The sequence below is a fragment of the Monomorium pharaonis genome, chromosome 2 (genome assembly GCF_013373865.1).
Source record: "Monomorium pharaonis isolate MP-MQ-018 chromosome 2, ASM1337386v2, whole genome shotgun sequence".
Classification (NCBI taxonomy): domain Eukaryota; kingdom Metazoa; phylum Arthropoda; class Insecta; order Hymenoptera; family Formicidae; genus Monomorium; species Monomorium pharaonis.
The window spans coordinates 27,919,285-27,937,432 of record NC_050468.1 but is presented as its reverse complement, the minus strand read 5'-3'; the positions used below and the strand labels follow the sequence as shown (position 1 = coordinate 27,937,432).

The window sequence follows — 18,148 nt, the reverse complement described above, 5'->3', positions numbered from 1 at the left end:
AAGATTTTTTGAAAATAAATTTATAAAATATTTATAAATATTTATAATAATATTTTGTGCTATCTGGGTCGTTATATATGTACAGTTGGTATTTTTTAATAACTGAAAATACTTGTATATTTAATAGTTTTTAACAGTGATCTTTAATCGTAATTTTGTCGAAACGTATGTCGAAGTATTGAGAGAAAAGATGAGGAGTTATAAATAGGTATTACATAATAATAATATTACATAAAAGTTATATGACTCCTGCACACTTGCCGCGCGATAAGATATATGCGATACGGTAACCGGTAGCCAATTGATTTATCGCTTTTCCATAAGAGCAATAAGGAAATTTATATTTTTCATTCCTACTTTGTAGACGATCGATCGAAAAGCTCGCGCCCTTACCTACGGAAGTGCAGCGATCGGTATATAGAAAATGTATAAAGTATTTATATGTATAGCAAAATTAATTTTATTTCAAGGCAGTCTTTTATGCAATGTCTTACGACGCTAATATGGCTCTGCGATTGGTTAATGACGTCCTAAGACGATCTTTGTAAGAATCGCTATGAATACCGGCTTATAATAAATTGATTCGACAGTTCGTCGACGAGCGTGTGACTGGCGCTGTATGCGAGTCAATGCGAGTGATTCGTCGTCGCTTTTCCTCCCCCACCTCTTCTCTCTCCGTCCCTCTCGCGGCTCGCTCTGTCACACTTACTCTCCCCTTCGCGCTTCTCGCCGTCGTCCTTTTCTCTCCCACTCGTCGCTCGTCGCTCGCTCTCTCGTTCGGCCGAGGAGCACTGAGCGGCACGGGACGTCGCGGAGTGGAGGCGGTGGAGGACGTCGTCCGGCGGCGCTCTTCGGGGAGCGCGAGTTGACGCGATAGTAGTAACGACTGACGACGACGTCCTCGTCGAGTCCCCGTCGGTCGCGCCGCGTACGTATGGGTCGTCCTTTCATCATCATCGTTAACGTCGCAGCATCATCAGATTGAATGGACGAGGGCACGAAATACCGAGTGCCCATCGGCGACGCCTGCGTGTCTATGCGCGTGTGCTTTGACTCGCTGTGCTTCTCGTCGTCAGAGCAGCGGCTCGCCGACGAGGAGGACGCCGCCGTCGCTGCCGCCGCCGCCGCCGCATCGTCGACGCAGCTGCCGACGGACGTCGCCGCCAGCGGCATCATCGCCACGACCGCTACCACCACGCAAGTCACGCAGCAGCAAGTGCCGCACGTCGGCGGTGCCGGTGCCAGCGTGATGATGGCAGGCACCATGGCAGGCACCATGAGGGAGCTCCAGGAGCTGCTGCGCGTCAAGGACGAGCGGATCGCCGAGCTGGAGGCCGTTGTCGGTTGCCGCGACGCCGAGATCCAGGAGCTGCGCAGCCACCTGGACAAGTTCCTGAGCGTGTTGCCGTTCAGCGCGGCGCCGCCGCTCACGCCGACGAAGCCGCGTACGCGCGACCGTGCCCAGGGCATATCCGCGGAGCCGCCGCTCCAGGAGCTCGCGCCACTCGCGGTGGTCGACAAGAGCGACAGGTTGGTACCACGCGGTCACTGTTTTTCTACTACTTGTTGCTCGCGGCGCGCGCGCGCACGCTCGCCCGTCCTCTCTTTCGATCTCTCTCTCTCTCTCTCTCTCCTCCGCTTCTCGCGCGCGCACCTTGTGCACACCCTTCCAACTTTTCCAATAAATTTTAATAAGTGCTATTTTTAACGCGTCAAACGTCGTGTCGCGACACGCTCGTGGCCAGGCGACTCTCCGGCGCTGGTCTTTCTCATTTTAATGCACAAACGCGGAACGCGGAAAATTACACGTGGAATCATACGCGAATTATGGTCGACAAGTTCTTCTATTTCACTAGCCGCAACCTTCGGTCGCGATTCTCAGTGTTAAAGTCCACGAAAAATTGAGAATGCTTCGAAATGCTCGCAATGCCTGCATATTGCATGTATCGGAATATAACCGGTAAATTCAAGAATCTTCTTGCTACGAATATGTAAAAGCGACCCTCGCGTGCTGGCGTTTCTTTCGCCCGCGGTTATTTTCTCGGGCGGACCGTGCGCGATAATAATTGAACCCGTCTGCTTCAATCTTCGGTATTTAGCACCTTCAGCCTCGTCGCCCCGCCGACTCACGTTGTCTACATGTCAACGACTTCATCTGCCGTGATTTGTGATTCGAGTCCGTTTGAATTCGCAGTTCGTATGAGAATGATAGATGCGAATGGACGCAAGCCAACGAATTTGTATTTGTCGTTTGTCATTCGTGTCAATTTGCCAGGGAACGATTTCCTTTTTCTTTTTAATCAAAGAATGGGAATTACTGAGAATCGCGCATTCTATTGCAAGCTGTAGACCTACAATTGATATAGAAAGAATAGATACAGGAATAGATATGGAAAGCCCTTAACTTTTTGTTTTAAGTTTTGAGCGTTAATTTACTTTCTCTTTAAACTTAGAACTTCACAGTTGAAAACTGTTTAAAGCTTACATGGAAAGAACGGTTTTGTTAAAGTATGGGTAAATTTAACTGATTATGTTTAGAAATTAATTTTTTATAAATAATTATATAGGATGTTCAAACTGCTCTCTAAAATTAAATTAACTTTTTGCAGCATTGCATTATACTTGAATGTTTTTTGTAATTATTTTGATGATTCAACAAAATTATTTTTAGATTTACATTTAGTAAAATTTTTAGATATTTCATCAAAACTGTTCTTTCTATGTAGTGATTAATGGTGGTGACTAAACGCAGAGAACTTTTATATTGTCGAATTTATGATAAATTTATACTAGAAAAAAGAATTTAACAATAGTTGCCAAATGTTGAATAATGCCGAAGAAATCTTTAATATACTATTTTGTAATAATAAAATATTATATTATACATTAAAAAACATTTCGTATTTGTGTTAAAATTTTTCTGTGTAAAAAGTTTTATATCAAATTTCTAACAGATGTATGTTAATTTAACATATCGTCATTATGTTACTCAGACTTTTTTATGTTATATTAATTATTTTATATTATTATTATATTAATTATATTAATTATTTTTAAGAATTAAAATAACATAATTTATATAAATTGTGTAAATACATAAATGTTTGGTGACTTTTTATATGTTGAAGTAAACAGAAATTAAGTTATTTTTTTTTTTACAACACACACACTTACCATGTGTTAAATGGGGATACATTTCTTATGTTATTAATCATAAAGAGATTGGTGTCTTTTATTGTTTAGTTTTTAATACATAGATTATGTCAATTTAACATAAACTTTGCTGCCTGATATCATCAAAAATTTTAAATTTTTATTAATTTTTTACATATTATTTGTGTTACTTTTGAACACATTTATGTTAAATTGACACAAAATTTGAGTGGATAAACTGTGATATATGGAATGTGTTAAATTTAAACAAAATTTTTTAGAGTTTGAAGATTTATAAAATCAAAAATTAAAATTTTACTTTTCTAAATATTTGGTAAATATTATACCAAACGATTGGTTATATTGTTACATTTAGTATATAATTCTTATGTTTAGAAAAATAAAATTATTTTTGATTAAACAAATTTACTTGGTATTATTTAATTCAATTCTCGACAGTTATTAAATTCTTTTTTAGTTTTATATTGCATATGAAAGTCTATGTTTAGTAATAATAATTACAATTAAATATTTGATTAGTACAATCAAATATGTAGCAATTACATTAACAGTAATCAAATCTAATAATACTAATCAGTTATTAAATGGTTAACAAACGATTATTAAATGTGACTAAATTATATTAACTGAAAATATTTAATTAAAATTATTTTAGCAAAGCTTAGTAACTCCTAATTTAGACTTGATTATTATTACCAAATTCTTTTCAGATATTTTTCATGAGTACGACCCCTGAACTTACGATAGAAGACTAAAAATTTACGATATTTATTGTGCAGTAGATTGCGAACAGTGCGCGTGTACCGGCGTGTCGCGACATTCCGACGACGCGTGCTATGTGACCCGTTCTCGCTGTCGAGCCGCATACGTTTTCGTACGTTAGGCCCGAAGACAGAGGCCCCGGGGCCCTTTCTCTTTCGCTCTAAAACTGCGCTTTTGCACCTCGCCGCGCGCCAAAGTAGACACTTTCGTTAACGACATCCGATTGCTTCCGATCGGCCTTGCGTCTTCGATGCTGCGGGCGATAAGTCAACGCTTACTCCGTTATCTTTTGATCGACGATATTTCTCTTGTTAAATATCTCTATTTTTAAGCCTCCGAATTAAAAGTTTCAAATTAAGATATACACTGAGAAAAATGTTAGTTGACTAAATTTTTTAACTTAATTAAATTTCTTCAATTCAACTATTTATGTGATCAAGTATATATTTAAGTTAAATGCATAAATACTTGAACTGAAGTAATTTAATCAAATTGAAAAATTTAATTAAATTAACTTTTTTTTCTTAGTGCATTTATGAAAGAGAAAGAGAAAAAAAATAAGTAGTGGAATTTTTCGCATTTAAAACTTGGCACGCTAAAAATGGCCAAACATCATTGTTATATTAAAACAAAACTTGTCGAGCTCTCGATATTTCAGGATTTTAAATAAATTCTGCGTTAAGGTAACGTGATTTGCTGACGATGATAATTACATGATTAATTTGAATTTTATAGGCGACAATGGTCGGAACGACCATTCGGCTGGATTGTTAGTATCGGTGTCTAAGAGAGATTGTTCGTGGGCGTAATGTATTCGGTTTTATCATTATACACTCTCTCGGTTTACGAGGGGGCGCGGATCTTTGCTGCAGTCCCGGTATCGACGCTTCGCGCGCACGTATAATCTTTATAATGTCAGGCCGGAATAAATCCCGCGCGCGCCGCTCCGCGTCGCCGCGATTTATTTCGTGAACTCTTGCGTAAACGCGTGGGCACGGCGTGAAAAGTCGCGTAAACAGTCGCCTAAAACAAGCGAATTCCGATCCGCACGGGCGAGTAAACACAAAGGCAGAGATCGAGACAGGAACATGGAAATGAAAACGAGCAGCGTCAGCGTTCGTCGATTGTGTTTATCGATTGTTTTTTTATTTTTATTTTTATTTTATGTCCCGTGGAAGGAAAGTCCGTTGCGATTAGAAGAGAAAATAAGAGCGTCAACAATCGTCGCGATCGCCGTCGTGCCTGTTGTTTCTTTTTAGCGCGCCCGTGTCTTCAAACGCCTCTCTCGTGTTTGCACTCTCGCTACGTACCGAATTTAAATTAGCGAAATGCGCGCGCGCGTTAGTACGCATTCGCGCGCGCACACGTGTGGGTGCGTAGGCGTACCGACACGTGGCGCGAACATTGGAACTGCAGGCGGTTACAGGAGAGGACTCGCGCTCGACGTTTGCGAATTTATTATACGTTTGAAGGCGGCGCCATTGGGCGGCAGCAAAGTTTTATACAAGTTAAAAAAGGTGGAATAGAAAGGTGGAAATTAGTAACGCAAACATTCTTCTTCTGTGAGAAACTTGCAGTTGACATTTAACCCTTCCTGGTCCGAGAGTCTTTTCTAGACACATTAAATTCAAAAGATAGCTGGCAAGATGATTAAATAGACAGATAGATAGATGGATAGGCAGATAAATAGATAGAGAGAGAATGATAAGTCTCAAGATATAAAATTAAAAATTAATTTTTTGCATAATTTGTCTTGCGCTGCGTTTGTTGCAATTAGTTGTGTATAATTTTCAATAATCTGGACTATGATTTACATTGAAAAAAATTTAGTGATAGTTAAATGCTCGGTTAATATAATCAAACATAATTTTACTTTCATGAATATTTGTACATAGTTGGAAAATTTGTGTTAAATTTAGCATATGTTGCATGTCCTAAACGACCTAAACGGTCCACTCAAATTTTTATGTTAATTTAATACAGATGAATATGTTAGAAAGTAACATAAATATTAAGCAAAAAAATGAACATAAAAAATACAACACTTTGACACAATTTGACACAATTTGGGAAAGTATGGATACATTTCTTCAGTAAAATTAACATTTATATATTGAGAGAGAGAGAGAGAGAGAGAGAGAGAGAGAGAGAGAGAGAGAGAGAGAGAGAGAGAGAGAGACGTACATTTTATTATTCTTAAAATTTATTTTAAAGCTATAACCTTTTTATATTATTTGTGTTTATCTATTGTGTTATTTTTAACACAAGAAATGTTAAATATTAATCTAACACAAATTATTTAAATAATATAATCACATTATGTTAAATTAACTTGGATATGTTAAAAATTTAATACAAAAACATTTAACAATTGATTTTAACACAAATACAAAATGTTTTTTACTCTGTGTATGAATAACTAAATAAATAAATTAAAAATTAAATAGTAAATTATTAAATTTAGTATATATATATTATTTAAATTACTAAATATTTAGAAAAGTAAAATTATATTTATTGCAGCTATATTAACTAATATTTAAATGACATTTTTTCACTCAATATTTGATATTGCTCTTTTTTGATATAGACATTAAATTACAACTAAAAATCAGTAATAATTCAACTTCCAGAAGGAAATTGCAACAAATTTTGACGTGCAATTTTAAAGCTAGCAATATTTTATTTTTTGTCAATGCTTTATTATTTACTTATTAACTTGTTAAGATAAAAACAAACTGTATTTTGAATCATTATTAATTAAAATATATGACATGTTTTTTTGCGATAAAATTTATTAGAAATGAAGTGTTACGATACAACATCGAAAAGTACAATCGAACAATATTACATTGCATCATTAAGCATTAAAAATCAGTTTATTTAAATAGGTTTAATGAACTCGACTGCTCATACCCTCGCATTATCTTTCATTGGATAATTCCAATGTGTGCCATGGGAAACAAATGTTGTGCGTGCATATAATACCTTAAGTTTCTATAGTCGATAAATTCTAATGATAGTTTGAGCTACGCGGACGATTGCACATATTTCATAAATAACGATCCATTATATAAACGTTAGAAAAGGATCACTTTTAAATTTCTATATGTCATTCTACATAACAATGTTGGAATATTGCCTAACGACATTTTTCGCGTAAATTTCGCAAAGAATTGTAAAATGTAATGCGCGTAGAAGTATATTGTTAAAAGCTTAAAATTCTCTCTGTTTTTTTATCACAAAATCTGATGTGCTTTCGCGGTTGTGCTTCACTTATTGAAATTTCGTGACGCGTATTGCCGTGCATTGTCGCTTTATTGCATAAATTCTAGGAACATATACACAACGCTTTATTATCTCAATCAGTTATTTCCGTAGATAAGGTAGCGTAAAAAAATTTACTAGCGTCATCGAAAACATGTTTCTTTTTGTTGACAATCGAAATGCGATTCCGTTGATTTTAGCGAGCGAAACGAAAATAAAGCACGGGTCAGGAGCTAATTTTAAACTTGCTGCCGCACATTGTGTAAGCCCTTTCATCGCGAATCAATGCGTGCATTGCGATTTCCTTTTATCGCGTGCCGATTCATTCGCAAGGGCGTGGTTGAACATGATCAATTAGAAAACTTACGAGGTTCGAGCTTATACCAACTGCTATCCACGTGTCCATTAAACAACCGTCTTGATAAATTATATAATAAATACAGTAGATAAATGAAATAAATAATACAAGTCTGAAATAGCCATTTTTTACGAGCCTTTAATCTGCACGATTAGATTAAATGTTATATGTTAAAAACATTACGGTATTGTTATTTCCAATTTTATATCTATTTCGATCACGTAATCGCAAATTATGTAGATATCGTACTCTAAAAATTGTGTCTGAAGAAGTGTCAACAGATCGTATCTGAAATTTTTATCGCGAAAATATTTCGAGTACAGTTGGCATTTCGATTTTATCTTCCCTATAACATTTTGTTGCTACCACATATTACAAAAAAAAAAATTACTTTTCAATCTGAAAAGGGAGCGTGCGTTAGAAGGGAAAGTATAGGGTGGAGAAGATGACATTAACACCTGTTGCGCCTTAGAGGCCGATTGCTTCACGCTCATTCCTTTCACCTATTGCTTCGCCATATTTCAAAGTTGTTCGTAGATAAAAGCGGTTCTATTTTTTGCCGGTGTTATCCACAGGCAGTATCTTGCAATCCTAAGCAATCCTCACCTGGTTTCTTTGTCTCGGTATTGTCAGAGATAGAGAAATATATATTTTTTACGTCGTCGCGAAAAAAATTATATACATATCTGTGTTTGCATAGTGGTATGACAAGTAATCGAAATTAATCCGAGTGGCTGCACAATTTCAGAATTAGAAAAAATGACACACCGTCGTCGATCGGTAAAACACCATTGCCTTCGGCAATATAAACGACTATCAATGCGAGGATTAAACGTGTCGTTTAAACAATCTTATTATTAGCGAGGTAATCGCCTAACCGTGTATATGGAACGTTACATTACTGCGTAATTGCCGCGATAGAATAATCATCCTACGTAGCGCATTGTGCGTTCGGTGTTGCATTTAGTATTAGCAATTACGGTTACACAACGCATTGTAGAAGGAGACTCGAGCGTTTTTTAGAATAAAAAAAAAAGCTCCGTGCTATTCTTTGTGTGAATACGTTAGAAGCATTCTAAATATAGATATCTCTCAACACAATCTTGCGATTTTTCACGTTGAAATGTAATTCCATGTCATGCGCGTATTTACGATTCATTTAAAGTAAAAAATCAAGAGTTTTAATTAAATATCTCTAAATATGTACAAAAAAATTTGCGGGAACCAATAGGACGTTATTAATATGAGAAAACCAAGTGAAACAAAACTAAAATATAATAAACGTAGTATAATTTTTGCAACTGTCTTGTGCAAATTTTATCATAATAACAAACATGTTATTATGATAAAATATTTTAAAATATGATTTTAAATCAATTTTTTTGCGATTGGTATAATTTGGATCCATTGTAAATCAAGTGTGTAAAAAAATGCCTTATTCATAGCTGCGTTCAGAAATATCACCCGGGTGTCCTCAAGTATCATTTTATCCTTGTTTGATTTGATGAACAACGAGGATAAAATGATACCTGAGAGTGCACTCGGGTGATGTTTTTAAACGCGGCCCTAGTGTGTGATTTAATTTTACGGATAAAAATAGTAGCAAAACGTTACGCAACGTTGTTATATGCTTATTTACACGTTTAAATATGTAAATTTATATTTTGTGTAGCACAGTTTTTTTTTTTTTACGCGAAAAAGCTGAATTACACACACGATTGAGGCATTTTTGCTTGGATTTAGAGTGGCAAATTTAATTTAAAATATTCAAAAAATGTAATTCCGACCTAAGCTCTTCGATTAGCTCTGACGTTTAACAAATTTCACCTCAGTGCTACATATTTCCCACTTTTAGCAGCACCAAATTAAAATTTCACTTCACGCGTATTTAAATGAGACCCACATTTAGATAAAATTAGATATCCGCGCGTTCCAAGCCAACGAATGTGAAATAAACTACTTGAAACAAAAACCTCGCGCACCCGCATCGAGCGCGCATTCGAGCGAGGTTGCGAGCGGCGTTGACGCGAGCTTCCGGTCCATCCGGTGTATGTAGCGCGAGATCTCAGTTACAACCTGCTATTATAAGAAAATATCCAAACGGACGGCAGATAAGCCCATCGCGCAATGCAGGCGCGTTACGATCCTTGCGTGCGCGCACGGATCTCGATCTCCCACCAAGATAATTGGAATATCGCGAACAATGATCGGAATGATCGGTTATTCATCGCGCGATACGTGCTCCGATAAGTGTGCGATTAAAAAAAAAAGAGCATATATAGCGGTTGCTGCCTCCCGTCCCCCCGCCTCTTCGCCCGACCGTTATCCTTCATCCGCGCTGCAGGAACTCGATTCCTGAGCCGGCCGATAATGCCAATGGGGCCTGAAAATAGCTTCTCGGCTTATGCTGGTCGTGGGTCCGTTCGCGCGGGTCTTTGCCTTACTTTTACTGCGCCTTGTCACATAAAAATGCCTCGCCGCGGTCGCTAGGAAGACGCGCGTTTGACTTCGGCTGTATTTAGAGAGACGGGGTCTATAATTGCGAGACGTCCTGTACGGACGTTGGATATCTTTTACCAGGAAGAGACGTCTTGAATTACCACACGAATTATTCTGCACTCAGATAGTCTTTACGCCGTGGTCAGACATTTGTTCGGACGGTTATGTCTCTAGTTATTTTTCTATTTTTCTTTTCCGGTGCGTGCACACATAGATGTCTATTTTATTATTTCATAATTTTTAATTCTATATACGTAGAACGAATTGAATTGATGAAAAAAAATTTAAATATCCGGACGTAGATATATGTCGCACTGTGTAATTGCTTGCACATTTTGCTTGGAAAATTCAATGAATATTATATCTGTGCGTTAAATTTTGTTATCTCTCTGTGCATTGCCTCATTTTAATCATAATAAGACTCTTTTTTGTGCTTATACATTAGCATATTTATAGCCTATTTATACAACGAGAGTAATAAGTCGCGATCTCAAGAAAGCTTTTTAAACCGACGTTGCGGTTTTCTCGCTATAATCGCGCTTCGAAACGTGCATATAACGTAGATGTATGTGTATTCACATACGTATGACGCATAATATGGTTGATTCGTAAATAAAGCATTTCGACCGTAAATAGACACGGTTCTAATTCTCGGAAGAAAAATATCAGACGATTATTTGTATCGACTTTTATTTAAACGTGCCTATTGACATGCGATCGCGCATTTAATTGATAACGGTACATTCGGCGAGCGTTAATTATCTCTCGATAAAGAAAAAATGCAGCGCGCAGCGAATGTTTCGACTCGGCTCGACTCCGACGGTCGCGTCCAGCGGGTCTCTCGCGCGCAGTGCGTTCTCTCTGATTAATAATTAGAGAAGAGGTTTATTTAATTTCCTATTTCGCTGTCGGGATTATTGGTGGTTAACGCGGCCGTTAGGCCGCTTTAAGTGGCCGTAGACCGTATCGGCACTGACGTTCCGGTGATTTTACCGGCCATAAAGTTTGGGAGGTGCTATTTTCGTCTCCTCCCACCGGCGACGGACCAAAATGACCGGACGGCCGCAAGGGGCGAGGGGATGCCGCATTTCTTCCATACGCATCTTCGCGTATAGCTGTTATAATTGCGACAGGGTAGAGTAGGAGAGGCCTCTTTGGCCCACTTGCTTTTCCTCGGACTCGACTCGACTCGATTCGACTCGACTCGACTCGACTCGTTGCACTCCGGACGGGCTGTTGAAACCAGTCGGGTGACGTCACGTATAATTACTTCTTTGATTCACTCTCTTTCTCCTCTATGGTGCTTCTTGCACGACGAATTTGTTGGTCTCGATCAGTAGTGTAACGGACACGATGCACTTTTGGGCGCCGCGACGTGCACTGTAAAAGAAAAACCATGTACAATTACATAAATATAATATGTGTCAAACTTGCACAATTGATAGTGAAATATATAGAATTTTTTAATGTTGAATAAATAATTTTTATTTCTAATTGTGCAAATGTATCTTTATATTAGACAAAAAATTGTATTTGCACACTTAGAAATAGAAATACTAAAAAATTGTATATATTTCTACTAATAAATTGTGTAATTTTATAGATATTATTTATGTAGCTTTACATAATTTTTTACAGTGTATGTAAGACTTTAAATCTCGCAGAGTGAAATAGATCACAATCGAAAATTTCACAAGCTCAATTTTTACTCTACTAACAGTGTACATAAATTTTAATTCTTATTGGAGCAAAAGATTATTACTTGAAAAATTGCGCGATCAATTTTTATTCTATTAGAGAAAGTGACGTTTTACTTTATGAGATTTGGAGAATTTGTGGAAATTAATTATAGAATCTATAGAAAATATAGAGAAATATTATTAACAAAAATTAGTTAAATGGCAAGTATACATTCATAATTGAAAGTACAATATATCATATTATTTTTAAAATTGTCTTAAAATGTCAATTACAGAACCGTGTTAGCATCCTAGGACTTGAGAGTCTTGAAATAAGAATCGACTATGAACACCGGTGGCGTTTGAATCTAAATGCAGCATGCACTCAAAAAATGCAGCTACAGAAAAGATTATATATGTATAAAAATTAACTAAGGTAGATAAATAATCAGCAAATACCATGATATGTATATTGCATACGTATTGCATTCGATCAATCTAAATGACAGAAGCAGAATTTACAATTCTATATGTGACAGTCAAAATTTTAGCAGACACAAAATTATTTTTAAATATTATTGTGTTTAATGATACTTGATGAAGACGATTATTGCTGTTTTACAAGAAAAGTGTTTCTTTGTAGATAATGCTTATATATATTTTTTTATTATATAATCTTGTTTTCAATTGCGATATTTTGGCCAAAATTGCGGCATTCGTGAGATGATTCGACGAATCTACGAGGCTGCTGAAAACAATTTTGCTCTATAACACGTGTTCTTCAGGCTGAATAAACAGCTCGTAATACAGATCACGTGCCAAGAAACGACGTTGCACACGGCCGCAAGTGTAGCTCAGTCTCGCGCTCGTAGCGCGATTTGCGTCTACACATGCGCATTGTAGTCTTTCTTACGTGAAAGAAACCGTGCAATTTACTTTCAAATCTTACGTCTCAAAAAGGAGCCGTATTAATTAAACAGGTGTTGCTCGTAGCGCCGATGAACTGTCGTACGATTACGCTACTGAGGCTGCGAGTTTGCTCTCTCCTCTTTCCTCCCCGCCCCTCTTCTCTCCGCCCTTTCCCGCCCTCCTCCTCCTCCTTCTCACTCCCTCCCTCTTTTTTCATTCTGGCTCTTTACTTGCCGTCCCTCCCGCACGCTTATCTCGACGCGCGGTTAAAAATAGATCCTGTCACGGCCATCGGCGACGTTTTAAAAAGCTGAGCGGTCGAGCGAGCGGCGCCGCGCGCGCGAGGGCGAGCGAGCGAGCGAATGGCCGAGAAACGAACGGGCGAGCGAGCGATCTCGGCTGGTGGCGCCTCCTCGAAACGGCATTTTCTTCGTCGGGTTGTCTCTTCCGCTGCCGATCCACCTGTTTCTCGAGCAGCGACTTTCCTCAGTCGCGGCTCGGTCGGTATGTCCTCGAAATACTCTTCGGAGAGGGAAAGGAGTAAATAAGAAATTCTTAATGAAACATGACTGTGGTTCCAGGATCTTTACAAATAATTTTAATTTATGTTAAAATTTAAATTTGCTTACTTGTAGAGCAGAAATGCAGAGTAAATAAAGCGAAAGTTGCAACCTAACTATGGGAATCAATTATACATGCGTGTATAGGTACTTACAGAAAAATATCGTTTTCATGATAAGACTAGCTGTTATTTCATTTTTAAGTTTTTCTTTCTTTTAAATAACTTTTTACAAAGAATATCTTTTTGGTAATAATCTTAAAATACTTATTGTTTACTTGAAACAAGTAATATTTACTTTAAATAAACTTCTGTTTTATGTACAGAAAAATATGTACCTGAAGTAAATAAACGTCACTTATTTCAAATAATTTATAAGTTTATGTATTCGCAAATCTAGCAAAAGTTTAAAGCATCATATTTATTTAAAATATATTCTAAAGCTTAATAATTTAACTCTTTAATCAAGAATACTAAGTTAAGATAAAAATTTGATTTATCTATTATTTTGACTTTTTTTTTATTCAATTTTATAAGATTCTTCGAAAGAGTGTACATTTTTTTTTCGATATATAACAATAAATTTTTCCAAAATTAATAATATAAATATGTTTTATGATTATTATCAAGAGAAAATATTTTTTGTTATAATATTTTTATCTGTTATTTGTTTATTACAAGAAAAAAATATAAATTAAGTAATCGCTTTTCTTGGTAGTATTTTTCTGTGTGCACAGAATGTTTCAGAAATAGGAGGCTCCGGAAACATTTTCTTTCCAGGCTGCAAACATTTTTTGTTTTCAGAAAAACTTTTAATAATTAATGAAACAGTCAATAAAAACTACATGCTCCACGTTTTCCCGAATAGAATTTTCTGATTTTTTATTTATGAACACATTTATGAGTTTTAAGATTTTCGTTTATAATACTACTATATAATAATTACTCGAGTAATTACTATTCTAGAAGTATTTTGAAATTGCATTACTGCTTTCTACGATAAAATACGAAATACTTTGGGAATTTTTGAACGTTTTTGACAACCCATGAAACTTCGGTGCGTTGATTCGGAAGGAAAAGTTATTTTCAACAATTTTTTAAATAAAATGTGTTTGGCTATCTATTTATGAAACACCTGGTACATTTATACTTTATAGGTATAAAGCCACTTATATTACATGAATATCCGATTAAGAAAGATACAATACAAATATTATATTTTTATCAACGTGGAATGATAAAATTGAGTTATTATATATTATGAAATTGAATGATGTCCTCTTTCCGACGATTTATTTAATATCAGTTCTTCCCAGAAAAATTTTATTAACTCGCACTCAGAAAAAGAAACTGAAAGACACATAATAAATGCATATAATATAAATATAAATGTACATATATAAATAACACGTAATAAATCATGTTGACGAAAGCCTCCGCATCGCAATAACGCTGACGAATCATCACGAAGGATCGATATATTCCAAGCTTAATTCTCTGGGAGCATCGAACTCTGAGTCAGGCAGTGAGCCTGGACCTTGCGTAAACGCGGTATTTATATGGTTATCAACGGCGTATCATCGCCAGTGGCTGCAAAAATAACTCGATGCTTTCGTTGCTCGACTTGCCTTATCGATGAATTTATTTGATAGCGTTCTACATCACGGGAGAGCGGAGTGATAGATTTGATGTGTAGTTCGAGTCTTGACTTACGGACGCGCGATCCTCGCACGCTTTAAACGCGCCTCGAGTTAAAATCGAAAATTGGACGACGCTCTCTTTCTCCGACGATGGTTTATAATCAATATGCTGCTCTCTCTTGTCTCTAAACGAATTTGACGCGCGCGCGCGCGGGAGTGGTTTCCAGTTTGATTTAGCTTGGCTAAGCCGCGAGTAGAGTGACCAGTTTTTGATCAGGTTTTGATCATTTAAATGAGTCTTTTTTGTACATTTAGAAAGTTATTTTATATGAATTTTTCACTTACACCTGTAAAGTTGTCGGAATGAATATCGAAACGCGTATTTGTGCTCCAACTGAAGTGTATTAAACGTATATTCACTTAATCGTCACGATGAGTTTGAAATTGGTAATAAATGTCTTGAAAGAGAATTTTTTCCAACGAATAAAATTCACTCGATATTTTTCAGGTGTACTTATTGGAAAATGTTCTCTCTTAAATGAATATATACATATATTAAAATTAAAATTTGGTATTTTATTGTTCATAAGAAAAAGGACGTGGTAGTTTGATTTGTCAAATGTGATTCTCGTCTTTCAAAGTTGGGGAATCTTCTCAGAGAGACTTAAAAATTCTTCCTTCAGGGAATTGTAGATCGCGCCTTATATACATTTGTGAGGGCTCAGCGATGTAAATTGGCCGACGTCTTTCCGGTCGTTTCGAGTCTGAGAGTTTCACGCGAGCCATTTAACCGGCTAGAGACCATCGGCTGGTGGTGCTCTTAACAATTGAGATTGGCCTGGCATTCCACCGAGATCATCGCGTCTGATTCGCCTCCGGATAGCCACGGCCCGAAACGCACACAAAGCATCCCACCCTGTTATACATCGCGCTAACGATTCAGCTACAAATGTAGCACCTGTTCCCTTTGCTCGGCGTTTTTCTCGTGAGCTTTTTACATCCAGTACAACCGATTTATTCGTTGTACGCGCGATTTATTCGTGCGTGTATGGCATATACTATTATCAGTAAGCAAATAGGAATTTTAACCATTGTATAATTCACATCTACTTATGTTAGAAATGCATTTGTCATGTTATTGCACGTGGATTGTGTTTTATCTAGCGCTAATACATTTCAGAATTTTATCGACAGTCTTTGAAGATTATTTTGCGGAATATAATTTTTCTTCATTATTTGAAACTGGTTTTCTTGTTTATTAATATCCGTTTTAATCTTTCCAAAATCACATCTCTCGGAACGCACGTAAAATTTTATTACCTATATATTCAATAAAATTTGATTTAAATATTACTGCATGCCTCGATAGTTAAATCAGATGCCCATATGGAATATAAGGAAATCCAGGTCTCTGCATCGAATCTTGATTGAGGTATTATTGTTCATAATGAATTTTTTACAATGTCTTAAAATGTTCATGACAGATAGTATTAAATTGTTTGTTAATTAAAAGCTTGTAATATTACGTATTTTTATTTTGTTTAAAGACTGCGTTTCCAGACGAATATGATGTGACATGCAGTTCGTCGTAAAAACTGACATAAAAATATTATTAGGCATCAAGATCTGCTACAGACCGATATAGATTCTTAGCTTTCCGTTTGCTATTTTCATCAGTCCTAATTTTACTTGTTATTGATAATTTGATTCAGTAAAATTATATAATTATATAATTTTTATATAATTTTTAAATTTATTTTAAATGTAAATTTTTCTTTTATTTTGAAGCATAACGAATCTTTATTATCATCTCTTTTATGTGTAAAAATATAATTCTATTTATAGAAATGTTTACTGGACAGTACATAGGATGGTACACTTATCTGTTGTAAGTTAAACATGTCTCGTACGAAGCACGTACTCTTATTATCGTAAGATCTCGCATGATAATTCGAGTAGTTACGTGGGTATATAGCATCGTTCTACCTCTGAAAATTTTGCATAGACAAAGTACGTAGAATAATGATTGCAAAATAGAAACGCGCGAAGGCTTTCGGAAGGAGATTCGGTACGCGACTTAAATAATTCAAGTGTCCCATAATGGGCTCGATTCCTGTGTACGTGGAGTAAGCCGTTTTCACACGATCTCTACTACTGCCCGAGAGACAATTCTTCAATGGAATTTTATGGTCGATTTTGGTCGCGAAGGAAAAAGAACATTATATTTTGCTCCAAGATCAAAAATATAAAAACTAAATATTTATGATGTTTATTTTTCTATTTTTTTTTTAGATATATAGTGCTCGATTGTGCACCGTGTGTAACAGGCATTATTCATCATGCCTCGCTGATTGTAGATATGCTGTCGAAGCTAGGCAAGGTCTCTTTAATCGCGCACGTGTATCTTTGCTAAGGAAAACGCGTCAAAGATACTAATAATTCGCATGTCATCATTTCGATTAATTACGTTGCTTAACGGCCGTCTATTAGATAGTGCGAAATTGTGTCTTTTTTTTTTCGTTTTCTATTTTTGGTTTTTCTGTTTAATATTAACGATTCTTCATGTTGCCTTAATCATCAGTTTTAAATATTTATCACGCGATTAATTATGGATTCAACGTGAAATTCCATTTTCGTTTTATGACTTGGTGATAAATCTAAGCAGGGGTTTTAGTCTACGTTATTTTATTGCACTCTAATTTCCAGATTGAATCACGATTCTAATTATACACATACGTCTTTGTTAAAATACTCTTTATTAAGGAATAGCATAACACATCGCCACTTTTGATTGATTACACGAGTTTAATCTTTTGAAGTCGTTTAAAGTCTTTTAAAATAATAAAATTTCCAATTAACTTTAATGTTTTGATAGTGTCAGTTTTAACAGCAGAAACAACATGAATCACATAACAGTTATTTTTAAACGTTTGCATCCATTTTTCTTCGGCTAGACTCTGCATGGCGACGCATTTATGCATAATTCTTATAAAGTCTTTAGCATATTAGATTTGTCTAACATAACATTTTCTGTTAAACTTTTATAAAACAAAATGTTCTGGTTAGCACAAATAAAAGACGGTCATTTGCTATCAGTCATACTTTTCTTTCGATAAAATTGTAATCTTTTTTTTTTTTCGTTACTCAACGTGCACGAACCACATCGCGCATGACGTATGACACATGGCACTAATGCGAGAATTTATACCGATTACGTGGAATCGTTACGTACGATTTTCATAATTCCCCGATGATACATCTAGATGTACATCATTGATATTTTTATTCGCGAGATTTACGG

At 36.1% G+C, this 18,148-nt stretch overlaps 1 protein-coding gene across 1 annotated transcript in view; it reads left to right on the top strand.

The window, feature by feature from the left end:
* Positions 1-985: 985 nt before the first annotated feature.
* LOC105835361 (cGMP-dependent protein kinase, isozyme 2 forms cD4/T1/T3A/T3B) overlaps positions 986-18,148 on the top strand; it is a 45,517-nt gene continuing 28,354 nt past the window's right edge. The window contains exon 1 of the mRNA XM_012678558.3: positions 986-1,530. Within this exon, the coding sequence (XP_012534012.2) occupies positions 986-1,530 (545 nt within the window). The remainder of the gene's footprint in view (positions 1,531-18,148) is intronic.